General features: G+C 51.2%; 1 protein-coding gene across 2 annotated transcripts in view; it reads left to right on the top strand.

The window, feature by feature from the left end:
- The first annotated feature begins 452 nt into the window (after positions 1-452).
- The window catches only part of Ndrg4 (NDRG family member 4), a 41959-nt gene continuing 28803 nt past the window's right edge, over positions 453-13608 (top strand). The window contains exon 1 of one of the 2 annotated variants that reach the window (XM_026395700.2): positions 453-521. Coding sequence is in view for 1 of the 2 variants with exons in the window: in XM_026395699.2 (XP_026251484.1) it covers positions 1489-1525 (37 nt within the window). In the remaining variant the exon portion in view is untranslated. Of the gene's footprint in view, positions 522-1467; positions 1526-13608 lie in introns of those variants that run through there. The other variant, XM_026395699.2, reaches the window with a different exon arrangement.

Consider the following 13608-nt stretch of genomic DNA (forward strand, 5'->3'; position numbering starts at 1 on the left):
CCTAGAGTTGAACTCCATCCAGGGCCTCTGACCCTCTTTTGGGGGGTCGAGGGCGGTTCGCACTGGACCCAAGCAGTGTGAGGCGGAAAATGACTCTGGTCTCCCTGTTCCCTCTACCTGGGGTAATGTCAGGTGAATTGAGAACAGAACCTGGTCACAAGCTCTGGGTGGGACCCTCAGAACCCAGGTTTTTACCTCGAGCTCTGAAAACCCAGGACTAAGTATGTCGCAAAGAACCCTGAGGCCCCACTTCTTCCCGACCCTCCAGGGCTTTTCTCCAATGGTTCCCAGGCGGCGGCGGGTGGGGCCCGAGGGACAGGGGTGGGGAGGGGAGTGGCGGCGGGATGTGGGGAGTCCCTACAGGGCCTGGAGTTCAAACAAAGACAGAAGCAGAGGCCACCCTCTCCCCGGGAACCCGACGCCTCGCGGTACTGGGGAACAGGAGGGGCGGCCAAGGCCTCACACGCACCGCACCGGGCAGATCCCCAGCGGCCAGGCCCTTCTCCCGGTGCCCGCAGGAGGTGAGAAACGGGCGGGGGATTGCGGATCGCCGGGGTCTCCGATAGGTTTGCGTGTCGCGGCGTCCCGCTGGCCCTCCCACCCACACACCCACCGACTGATCGGACGCGCGGGTCAAGATAGGAGGCGGAAGCTGGGCGCCCGGGACAGCCGCCGGGTTCGAGTCACCAGGCCCCGCGCGCACGGTGGGCCGAGCGCCCACGCCCACCACACCCCGCGGCGCGCCGCCCTCGCCCCAGGCACCCGCGGAGGGGCTTGCGGGCTGCTGGCACCTGCACAGCGCGTTGGCGGCGGCGCCCGGAGGCCCGGCTCCCGCCTGCGCGTCTGCCTCGCTGGCAGCACCCTCGGTGAGTCGCCGCGCCCTCGCCCCTGCAGCCCCGGCCTCCGCTCCCTTTGCTATTGCGGCTGCTGCGCGCGCCCCCAGCCCCAGGCTTACGAACCCCGCATAGTCTCCGGGGGACCCCATTTCGCCTACGCGAGGGCGGTGTCCGTCCTCCCCACCCCACCCCGGCTCGCGTTCCCCGCCGGGCACCGGACCCCAGGGGGCCACCGCCCAGTAGCCTCCCGCACCTCCCCTACAGCGACGCCCGGGGGCGGCAGGTTTCTTTGTTCGGGCAGCGGGCGCAAGGGCCCCCTCCCGTGTTGTCACCCGTATTGTCACCCGCACCCACCCGGTGCACTCCATCCGCCTCCTGGAGTTCACCCCGACCAGGTGGCGGCGGGCGCCTTTTGGGGGTGCGCGGCCGTGCAATTGGTGGATTTTTTTAAACCTTTGTGGAGGGGGCCGCGCGGCGTAGGGGGCGGCGAGAGCACTCCTGGCTGCGGGCTGCTGCTCCTGCCTGGCTCCGGCTCGGCTCCGGCTCTCCAGCTGCTCCTCTCCGCGTCTTTCGCGCGCCTCGTCGCGCCCCGGCTTGGCCCAGCGCACTTCCCCGACGCAGCAGCCCGAGCCGGGCAGTGCCGGGCGCCGAGATGAAGGTGCTGGGACACAAGATCGAATTGCTGGCAGGTACCGCGACCCTTCCCCGCGGCCGCCCTCGGCGCGGCCCTCGCTGCCCGCTACTTTTCTAGTTGGAGCGGGCTCCGGGAGTGGTGGCAGGGTTTGGAGAGGCTCGGATCCGAGCAGGACAGGGCACCATTTAATTCAGTTAATAGCTAGCTCGGGTGCTACCTGTTCCTAGGCGGAGCCTGGCCCCGGGAGAGCACCTGAGGCTGCGCCCTACCCGGCTCGGTTCTCTTCTGAGCCCTGCTGCCGGTGGAGCGCGCGGCGCGCGGCGCGATCTCTAGTCTCATAGGAGCGGACCCTTGGGGTCTCGGACTGGTCGAGCTAGGGTCAGAACCCCGAAAGAGAGCCTGAAGCCCCAGGCCGCCAATTAATGTCGCTTATCCCCAAAGGAAGGAGCTCTCTGGGCTCCTGGCAGGAACCATGCTCAGGGCCTCTTATTTCCTGCACCCTGTGACAATCTGAGCTGCTCTTCGCTCTTCTCTGGGGTGAGAAGTTTCTTGTTGGGAGTAGAGGACAAGTGACTTGAAAAGTAGAAAGCCAGATTGGACCCTAATGACTGGGACCTCTTGGATTTGGGGCCCCTGTGGAGAAGCGACCAGATGCCCTGCTGGAAACCCACATCCGGGGGCAATGGTTGGAGTTCCACTGCCCAGAGCAAGAGGTGGGGAAGAGAGCCAGGGCAGGGGCCAGCGTCAGAAGCGTAGGAGACAGTCCTAGGGGGGAAGTGCGGTAGCACCTGGGCTTCTCTGTTCTCTCCAGGACAGAACTAGACCCACAGCAGGCGAGGTCCAGTCCAGACCCCACCAGGCTGGGACTTGAGGTGCTGAGCCCATGCCTGTTAGATGAACACATGGAAGGGACACGTTCCAGTCGATGTCTTCTGGCGCTCCAGGGGTTTGGTCCCACCCTGGAGACCCTTACTGTCTGGGACAAGAGAATGAGGACAGGACCCTATTATAAGGTGGGGAAGGGACAAAAATCTGTGGTTGCACTTAGGAAACAGGATGAGGCCTGGGGCTAGAGGGCAGAGGTTAAATGTGGCAGCCTTTGAAAACACTAATACTGAATTTCTGCTCTTGGGGAGGGAGTTGGGATTACAGGCCAAACGACTGAAGGAACTGGTCCCTGCCTGGAGTGTGAGAGAGACTTGCTTTGGGTGTGGAGTGCTGTCTGCAGGGCCTGAGTGTGTTGGGGAGGGGAGGGAGGGAGATAAGGTGGAGGGAGTAGGATGGGGGAGGTTTGGGGCTCTTAAACCAACAGCAGCCCCTGACAGCTCATAGAGAAGGGACTGATCCTTGGGCCCTGGAACCTCTGGGAGCACCCACCCCCAACCTTGCCAGCTGTTTTTTTTTTTTTATTGGTAGGCCTGGCCCAGCAACTTGGATGTTAAGTCCCTAGAGGGAGAGTTTTCATAGTGCCCTGCATGGAGAACAGACCTGGATGCCCTTCCTCCTCCTCCTCTTCATCCTGGAGAAGAAATGATAGGGGAGTGGGGGTTTTAGGGGTGTCCATGTTTTGGGGTCCCCATACAGTGTGCCCTCATCTCAACTGGATGCAGCAATCAGGATCCCTCCTCCATTATCAGGTGGGCTCACCAGGTTCTGGCACTTTCTAAGACCCTGGCCAGGCTGGGGCAGGACCCTCTTAGTCTCTATCATCTGTCACAGGCTCCCAGTGCACATCTACACCAGGCCTGGCATCAGCACATCCCCTCCAATGCAGTTTTGTCTAGACTTCCCTCTCTCCGGCCCCCTCCTGGCCTCTTCCTTGCCTCACAGATCTGGATTCCCACTCCAGCCCCCTGCCAGTCAGCTGGGTGATTTCGGACAGGTTGCTTAACCTCTCTGACTTCGGTTTTCTCAGCTTCAAGATGGAACTGTTGACCCTTCCATATCTAAGAACTGGTGTGAAGCCTGCTGAGACAGTCCAAGTGGCACACATGATTGGGACCTATGTCCTGTGGGCACCTCTCAGGCTTTGTGTCCTCTCTGGTTCCTTCATCTTGGATCTCCCCCTAATGGGGCTCTCCACCTGCCCTGGCTGATTGGCTGCCAGCAGCTCTAGATATGCCCCCACCCTACTTTATTCCTGTCGCATGCAACTAGGAGAATTTGATTCATCCCTTTGGATGACAGGCAGGTCACAGGCAGGATGGGGTCCATTTATTGTGGCAGCATACAGTAAGTGCTGAATAGCTGTTGACCCAGTCTGAGCTCACATAGCCCCACTCGTCAGCTGCACCTGAGGGAGGCTGTGAAGGACCTCTAACTCTCTGCCTCCTGCCCTGCCCCCATCCCTTAAAAAGAAAAAAACTCATATGGATTTAGCTCTTTTTCATTGTTTTCCCATTCTATTTTATTATGGTGCCCACTTCACCAACGAGGTCAGTCACTCTGTCATGTTCATACAGCTGGAGAGAAGTTGGCTCTGAAGTCAAACCCCAGTGCCAATCTGGAGTGGCCCCAGGCTTCCTAACTGTGTTGCCTGGCGTTGGGCCAGTGTTTGTTGTTGTTGTTTTGGTTTGGTTTGGTTTTGGTACTGGGGATTGAACCCAGGGGTGCTCAATCACTGAGCCACATCCCAGCTAGTGTGTGTGTGTGTGTGTGTGTGTGTGTGTGTGTATGAAACAGGGTCTTACTATGTTGCTTAGGGCCTCCTTAATTTACTGAGGCTGCCCTCAAAGTTGCAATCCTCCTGCCCCAGCCTCCTGAGCCACTGGGATTACAGGTGTGTGCCACCATGTCTGGTTTTGAAGCTTCTCCACATGTCATTTCCCTCACCTGTAGTATGGGATATGTGTGTCAGGTCTAGAGCCATACCACCCTGAATGCATTCCATCTCAGAAGCTAGGCAGGGTCGGCCTGGTTAGTAGTTGGGTGGGAGAATGTGTGTCAGATGTTGAGCGTGGCATCTGGCAGGCAGGCGGTAAATGGCATTTGCAGGGCCATGATCCTTGAGCTGCCATCACATTATTCCAGGATTTCCTCCTCTGCTTTGCTTCAGGATCCAGAGTCTCCTCCTTCAGGGTGTCCCAGTTCCTCTGCTGGGTTCTGTGCACAACCCAGGCCTCTCTGGATGTATCTCAGGTTTGCATCGCGGGCTGGAGTGGGCCACAGCATCTGGGCCCTTGTGTCCCACCTCCACAGCTCTGAGAGCAGGTGTGAGAAGCTAGGTGTCCCCTCATGTGGGACCTGGAGGGATGCCCACATGCTGTCCTGCTCAAGCCCAGCATATCTTTTTGTTCTGGAGAGAAGGGGCGGCGATGGGGCCATTCTGAGGCTCCCCTGATAACGAATGCCCCTGAGGCCTGCAGTTGCCAGACTCTGGCAGGATCTTGCTGCAACGGGAACAAGGAAGGTGGTGATCTTGCCATCAGAGGATGTGACTCTCAGGGTCTCCTCTCTGCTTCTGAGCTCCTGGGAGAATTCTTCACATCTCTGAGCCTCAGTCTCCTTGTTGGTAAAATGGGAGCATGGTGACAAGGCTCCACCCTGGTGAAGGAGCCCGGGACACTGTCACCTGTTCGCAAGCTCCTTACAGTTCCCAGAGGGCAGACTGTGGGTGCCTTGTTAGCTTGTCTGTTTGCAAATAGGAAAGCAATTGTTTTTGGTGGATTTGTACTCAAACAATATGTTTTCAAGATGGTTCGGCGTCACAGGTAGCTCTAAAAATGGCAGATTTGGGGCTCTGAAGTGGTCCCTTGGGAGCCTTGGTATTGGATGTTGGCAATTTAAAATAGCATACTTGGTGTGAGATTAAAAAGCAAAAGTTTGACCAGTTCTGTGTAGAATTTGGGTTCTCTTTTCATGCGTGGAACTCGTAGCCCACACCATTTTACTGGCTACGCCACAGTCGTGTTTACTGGTCGGCAAGTTTGTTGGCCCACATTTCACCTGAGGGGTAAACTGAGGCATGGATTTGCCCCCCCCCCCCCCAGGCTGAAAACAGGACCTGGCATCCTCACTGCCAGTTTCTCCCTTCAGCACACTCCGCTGCTGTATCTGTGGAGGCTGCACAGATAAGCACCCGGAGAATGTCTGCTGGGGACAGGGGACAGATGTGCAAATCGTTGGATGTGCCAGGGTGGCGTGGGGAGAGGGGCATGCCGTTCCACTGCACAGGGGAGAAGCAGGTACCGCTCTTACGAAGGGCAAGGCCATGATGTATCCAGAGCTCAAAAATAAGTGTGATCTGTGACTCAGCAGTTGAATTTTTAGGAACAAATAAAGAGGTGTTCCTTCAAGGATATTTATTGTGTCATTGTTTATAGAAGAAAAAAAAAGTGGAAACAACCTAACTGCCGACCAGTGGAAGAGCACAGCAGGGACCGTAATTCACAGGTAGCTGCAAATTGTGCTCCTGAGGGTCATCTATCCACCCGAATGGTGTCCGCCCCAATATGTGTAATAATAATGGTGATGATGACTCACGGGTTTTTTTTTTAATTTTAAAAGTGTGCTTTATTATAAGAAAATTTTAAAATATAACCAATGATACTAAAATAATATAACTGGCATTTATAGCCTTGGTCCAAGTTCTTTATTAAATAGACTAATAAATGTACCATGAATAGTTATTGATCAGCTTATGCAACAAAACAGATAAATGGAGGGTCTGGGGTTGTGGCTCAGCGGTTGAGCACTTGCCTAGCATGTGTGAGGCACTGGGTTCGATTCTCAGTACCACATAAAAATAAATAAAATAAAAGTCCATTGACAACTAACACACACACACACACACACACACACACACACACACACACACACAAGAAATAAATGGAAAAAGTGAATAAAGAATAGTGAATAAAGAATAAAGAGCCAGGCGTGATGGTACACACCTATAATCCCAGTGGCTCTGGAGGCTGAGGCAGGAGGATCTCAAGTTCAAAGCCAGCCTCAGCAAAAGTGAGATGCTGAGCAAACTCAGTGAGACCCTGTCTCTAAATACAATACAAAATAGGGCTGGGGATGTGGCTCAGTGGTTGAATGCCCCTGAGTTCAATCCCTGGTACCCCTCCCCCCAAAAAAAAGGATACCTAATGATGAACCAGGAATTTTGTTTTTTGTTTTTTTGCTTATACAAGACACCTCACAGTTATATGGCACAAACCACAGGCCAGGCACAGCCCTACATTCTACGTTGTTGTAACAGGGAGATACATGCTGCTGTTTCCTCCTTTTGACAGATAAGGAAACAGAGGCACAGACCACTTAAGTAATTTGCCAGAGGCCACACAGATGTCAGTGGCTGGCCAGGATTTGAAGCAAGATGTCTCTAGATCTAGAGTCCAAAAGATATTTCGAAACAATGTTTCTTGCTTTAAAAAAAAAAAACAAACAAACAAAAACCACATCTTTTTCAGGGTTTAGATGAGCAATGGAAATGAATAAAAGTGTAGGTGCTGGGACCTTGGCAGTGGGTATCTCTAGTGCACTGGATTTTCTGTAATTTTTTTTTTCTATTTGTTCCTCTGTTTTTCTCAGTGAGTTTGTACTACATGAAGTTCAAGTTCTGGGTTTTGGTGGTGGTGATGGTGGTACCAGTCACTGAACCCAGAGGCCTTGCCTCCCGAGCTACGTCCCCCAACCCTTTTTACTTTGTATTTTGAGACAAGGTCTTACTAAGTTGCCCAGGCCGGCCTCAAACTCTGGATCCTCCTTCCCCAGCCTTCCTAGTAGCTGAGATTACAGGCGTGCGCCACTGTGCCCGGCTCAGTTTCTGGTTTTTAAAACCTAAGAGTCAGAAAACGCATAGGGGAAAGTGCTAGAGTGCTAGGCAAAGACTCTGGTGAAACAAGTCCCTGGGAACCGGGGAGGAGCGCCCACTGGATCCAGTGCAGAGGAAGAGGAGGGAGGAGTGGTCCCTGGATGCTGCCCTGAGTCTCCCAAGTCCAGGGAGCAGGAAGTCGCTTCCCACGGTGAACCACAGGCACAGGCCATATCTTCGTGTCTCCCTCTTGCACGAAGGTTGTGCTGGGCTATTAATGGCCCCCAAAGATTTTCTAATCCAATCCCTAGAACTTGCCTTATGTGGTAAAAGGGACTTTGCAGATGCAAAGGATTATCCATGGGACCTGAATGCATCCGCGAGTATCTTTGTAAGAGGAGGAGAGGATGTTCCACAGCAGGAGAGGGGATGTGGTGACAGGAGCAGCTCGGTGGCCCAGAAGAGGGGGAAGGGCCACCAGCCAAGGAATGCCAGAAACGCTAGAAAGGGCAGGAGAGCAGCTCCCTGGCTGAGCCCGGAGTGGAGTGGCCCTGGACTCCGGTCACCAGCTTCTAACCTTCAGAACTTAAGAGCTGGACCCTTGTATATGGCTGATTACACTGTGGATGTGACTCTGCACCGTGGACGGCCAGAGGAATGAGAAGGGATGCTCCATTGGTGTAGTGTGTCAAATGCACCCTACTGTCACGTATAACTAATTAGAACAAATAAAAAATGCAATAAAAATTGTTGGATGTAAAAGAGAGAGACAGAGAGAGAAAAGCTGCATGCTGCTTTAAACCACCAGGTTTGCAGGGTGCCAGAGCACACGCCTGTAATCCAGCAACTTTGGAGGCTGAGATGGGAGGATCACAGGTTCAAGGCCAGCCTGGGCATTTGGCAAGACCTTGAGACTCTGTCTCAAAAAGGGCTGGGAGCCAGGCACAGTGACACACGATTGTAATCCCAGTGGCTCCTGAAAGTCAGCCCCAAAGCAACTCAGTGAGACTGTGTCTCAAAAAAAAAAAAAAAAAAACAAAAAAAAAAAAACAAAAAAGGCTGGGGATATAGTTCAGTGGGAAAGCACCCCTGGGTCCAATCCCTGGTACAAAAAAAACCAACCCACAAGGCCAGGAATACAGCTCAGTGGTAGAGCACCCTGGGGTCCTTTCCCAGTATTGCAAAAAAGAAACCACCAGGTTCATGGAGCTTGGTCTGAGCAGCAACGGATCTGACTCCTACTGTATCCTCTGCCCAGAGGGTGGGTGAGGCATGGATGTGACCCTCCACCCAGTCTGGGACGGACCCAGTCACCTCAGCAAGATGGCCCAGCTCACACCCAGGGCCTCCCCAGCCTCTTGCTCCTCAATGAGGCCTCAGATTCTAATCCACCAAGGACATTTTGCTCCCGCCCGAGTGGCCAGAGCCCCAGAACAAATGTCTGTGGAACCAGCTCAAAGCCTCTCACCACCTCGCCTGCCCTCATGTGCCTCAGCCCCAGGTCCAGGCATCGCCCAGCAGGAAGAGGGACCCTCTGATGAGAAGCCCCTCCTGTCACTGCTCTGCTTCAGACTGTCCAATGCGTCTGCACAGAGTAAAAAACACAGATTTTCTATGGATCTTCAGGGCTGAGAGCTGCACTTTGCCCCTTAGCTCAGTGCCTCACCTCCTGCCTCTCCCCCTCACCACCCTGCTCCATCTCCTGGGCTTCCTCTGTCCTGAACACCCCGTGCAGCAAGCACTTGCCCAGGGCCTTTGCCTGGGCCGTTCATCTGTGCTCAGCATCCTCCTCAGCATCCCCAGGAATCACCGCCCATCTCCCTTCAAATCTGTGCTCATGTGGCCTTTGTCAGCCTGGGGACATCTCTGACCATTCTGTCTAGATCACAGCGCCCCAACCTGCTTCTGCCCCCTTCTGTGACTTGACTGCCTCCATTGCACCTAGAATGTCTGATCACCATAGGTTTACTTGCATTTGTTGATGGATTGCCCCTCCCCCCCAAAGAAATACCACGGCCATAATGGGACTCTTTGCGTGTGATGGTCAGCATGTCATCTCCAGTGCCTTGAAGAGCTCCAGAAACATATAGCCAGACTATCCCTGGGGCTGAAATGCTTGGGGCCAGATTTCAGATTTCTGATTTCAGAGTTTCTGTGGATAACGGCAGAGACTTTACCAGATCCACATGCCTCATTCAAACATCTGAAGTCCAACATGCTCCAAAAGCCAAACGTTTTTCGAGCATCGTGTCGTCACATGACCTAGGAGTTGGGTGGGCGCTGATCAGGCAGCCCCCTCCAACAAGCATGTGAGGTAGGAAAACTCTGGGAACTGCCTAGAGTCCTCCTCACCAATCAAACATTGTTTTCCAAAGTGTCAGTGTGTTGGGAAGTTCAGAGGAGCAGAGGCTTTTGGTGAGCAGGGATGGAGGAAGTGATGCCCCCTTGGGCTTGCTCTCCGTTGCAGATGCCCATTAGGTTGCCTTGGCCTCCCTCTTTGAATCCTTTTTTTTTTTTTTTTTTTGTACCGGGGATTGAACCCAGGGGCACTTGACCACTGAGCCACATCCGCAGCCTTTCTTATTTTGAGACAGTGTCTTGCTAAATTGCTAGGTTGGCCTTGAACTTGCTGTCCTCCTGCCTCGGCCTCCCGAGCAGCTGAGATTACAGGCGTGCACCACCGGCCCGGCACCTCTTTGGATCTTGCAGCAAGATCCAGGACAAGTGTTGCTTTGTTTCTGGGAAATTTGCCAAATTGGGCAAAGATACACAGTTGAATTGAACGAGACACCTGCGTTAAGGAGGCTTGAGAGTTTGTGAGAAAAGCACCCAGCTAAAGCTTTTTAACTTTTTAATGTAGGTCCTGGTTACCCATGTTGATACGATGATTGTGAGCTTTTCAGTGGTGGGTTAGAAGGGGCTGGTGAACTTGTTTAAACCTCATGGAGAGTCAGGAGCAGTGGTGCACGCCTGTGATTCCTGTGTCATAGGAGGCTGAAGCAGGAGGATCGCAAGTTGGAGGTCAGCCTGGGCAATTTCGGAAGACCCTGTCTCAAAATAAGAAGCATAAAGGACTAGGGGTATAGCCAAGTGGTAAAGCACCCCTGGGTTCAATCCCCAGTAAAAACAAAAACCAAAAAAAACAACTCCTGGAGAAAATCACATGGATGATTGTGCTCGCTGCAAGGAGGAAGTTGCAGGTTCTGCATTAGCTCTAGTGTGTCCCTGTTTCCTTTCAGAAAGTCATTTGCCTTGAATTCCTTTAGCGTATTAGGCTGAATCTTCCTCTCCACACACACAAAAAAAGGTCCCAAATTTAGATTAGCTTCAATTGTATGACAGAACACTCATGATAATAATAGATGAAGATAAACGTCTATTGACCTCTCTCACAAACAGGGTCTGGAAATGGACCATCACAAATCATGGCTTCATTATCCTCAGTTATCTAGACTCCTTTGTTGCCTCTCTGCCACCTTTAATGTCCTGCTTCAAGGTCCAAAATGGCTGCTCTAGCTCCTGTCATTACATCTATATTCTAGCCAGCTGGCAGGAGAAAGAGTCAAAGACTGGCCTGTCTCCTCTTTGAAGAACGATGCCCCAGAGTCACATATTTTCATTTACATTTCAATGGCAGAATAGCACATAGTCCCAAGATTTTTCCCATCATCTTCCCACGTATCTAAAATCCTGGAATCTATTATTATGTCTGTTTAACACCTAGAGCCAAGTGTGTGGAAAAACTGAGCTCACACATGGGCGCCGGGCCTCAGCATCTAACTTTAAGGGAGAGCTCTGTTACTTCTATTCTAACATGCACTTTTTTTTTTTCCACACTTGAACATTTCTAAAATTGGGCTGCATTCTCTAGTCTCTGCTGACAAAGTGGGCAGCGTGACTTTGCTGTCACTGCTGTCCCACAAGCATCAGAATGTGCAGGGTGCACGTCAGCATCTTGGAAGGGAATCCTGGAGACCACACAGAGCACGTCACCAGCGTCCTTGCTGCTGAGAAGCCCGAACTGCCTAGAAACCACAGGTGTCAAGACTCCAGGACAGATCGACAGGCTTCAGACTCCAGAGTGCCGAGACATTTTAGGATAGACCTCCCCAATTGATTTCAATGACATTTCCCTTTTTTTTTTTTTTTAGAATTCACATGAGTGAGATGATTTTAAAAATCTGAATGTAAGTCTAAAAGAACGCTTTCAATAAGCACACACACACACAAAAAAAGAAAAAAATGAAAAATAAGAACTCATTATGAGGTGGCAAGTCCAGAACTTCTTTGTGTGTACCCTAGGAATGGACAAATAAGCAAAAATATTATGGGTAATGAGAACCATGTTTCTCACCCTTGGAGAAAAACATGTAAATCATGTTTGAAGGAAGAAAGTTAGAACAGAGACCCTGGTGTTGAATTAGAAACAGAGGAAATAGAAATAAAAATTCCAGATTTTCAACATCTATACAGATGGACAGATTCAGAAGTAACGGTGTGCTTTGGTATCTTAGGTCTTCCTGCCCTACCTGCGGAGGGACCTAGGTGAAGGACACCCCGTATCAGTGAGCACCCTCACTATCCAGATGTTGGTATCTAAGTCTCCCAAAAGAGGAATCAGGGAACTCAAAGAAGGGGTCGATTCCAGGGCCGAGGCAAAAGGGAATGAGTTGGGAACATCTATTAACTCTGTAAAATCAGAAACTACTCAAAGAATGGTGGGTACATGTTGAAAGACACAAGAGCCAGCCCTGGGGGACTCCCAAAGGCCAAATATGACCCAGTTTGAACCAGGAAATTAAAAACAATTAGCAATGGATTTTTGAACCCATCGGATCAATATCCATGAGCCCACAGTGGTGTGAATAAACCATGGAATAGATGAGGAGGTGGAAGAGAAGGGAGAGCTCTTTCTTACAGGAGAGTTCCCATGAACAAACGTAGACTGATAATGGAAATAGAAAATTATTATTAGACAAAGCCCACAGTGATTGTGGGCAGCCATCATCAATGGTTGTTAAAATTAGCAGGTAGAAGTACCAGGAGAGACAGGATCCTGTCTTTGCAGTCTCCGAGTAGCTTCCCACAGACACTTATTAATTGCAAAGGGGAGACTGGTCACCTTGCAGGGAGACAGCCCCTTCGTCATGTGATCAAGGTTAACAGCCCCAGTAATAAGACAGATCGGCAGCCGGTGCCCGGGTCTAGTGCTCAGGGCACGTGGTTTCTCTTGTATTCGTGCCCACAAGGTCTGGCTTCAGTCGAATGGTGAAAAAAAAAAAAAATACAATGGACAAACCTGAACCAAAGACACTCGAGAGGAAGCAACCAGCGTTCCTCAAACGCGTCAAAGTCACCAGGCGCAGTGGCGCACGCCGGTAACCCCAGCCACTTGGGAGGCCGAGGCAGGAGTGTCGCAAGTTCAAGGCCAGCCTCAGCAATTTAGCAAGACCCTAAGCAACTCAGTGAGACCCTGTCTCTAAATTTAAAAAAAATATGACTAAGAGCTGGGAATGTGTGCTGGTGGTGAAGCGGCCATAGGTTCAATCCCCAGTACCAAAAAAAAAAAAAAAAGTGGTTGGGGATGTGACTCAGTGGTAAAGAGCCCCAAGGTTCAATCCCAAAAGAAAAAAGTGTCAAAGTCATAAAAGACAAGAACAGAGGGACTGTCCCTGGTGGAAGAGGCTTGACAACTAAGTGCAATGTGATGTCTTGGATCAGGTCCTGATACCGCCCCCACCCCCCAAGGAAAGCACAATTGTGTAACTTTGAGGGAAACTAGGTTAAGGTATCTGAAAAAGTTCTGTGTTTTGTTGTTGTTGTTGTTTTTGTTTGTTTGTTTTGCAATTTCTCTGTAAGCAGAATTTTTTCCAAAAAACATAAATAAAATACAAGGGAGGAAATATTCTATCTTCACTAGAAACATTTTCTTTTCGATATATAAAATGTGCTACTTATGGCTCCGTGGTATCTTAAGATTTGATAAAATCTGGTGTATAGAATAAAAATTCCCTTTCATAACCTTCCAAATCCCTATCCTACCCCAGAGGGGAACTTTCGAGCTTACCCTGAATCATTTGAGGATTTTCTTCTTGAATTGGCCAGTATGTGTTAGGTGTACCTGTCCAGTATGTGCATGTTTTACATAAGTGAGATTATTTAGACTTCTTATTGTACGATGTTCCTTTTTTCTTTTCCCTGTATATTTTAGAAAGTTTTCCCTATGTGTGTGAGTGGAACATCCCTTTTTCCTTTTTATTGGGGACTGAACCCAGGGCTCACACATGTTAGGTGGGCAAGCGCTCTACTAACAGAGCTATATGCCCAACCCTTTTTTAATTTTGAGACGGGATCTTGCTAAATTGCCCAGGCTGCCTTCA

This window comes from Urocitellus parryii, chromosome 15 (genome assembly GCF_045843805.1).
Source record: "Urocitellus parryii isolate mUroPar1 chromosome 15, mUroPar1.hap1, whole genome shotgun sequence".
In the NCBI taxonomy this organism is placed as follows: Eukaryota; Metazoa; Chordata; class Mammalia; order Rodentia; family Sciuridae; genus Urocitellus; species Urocitellus parryii.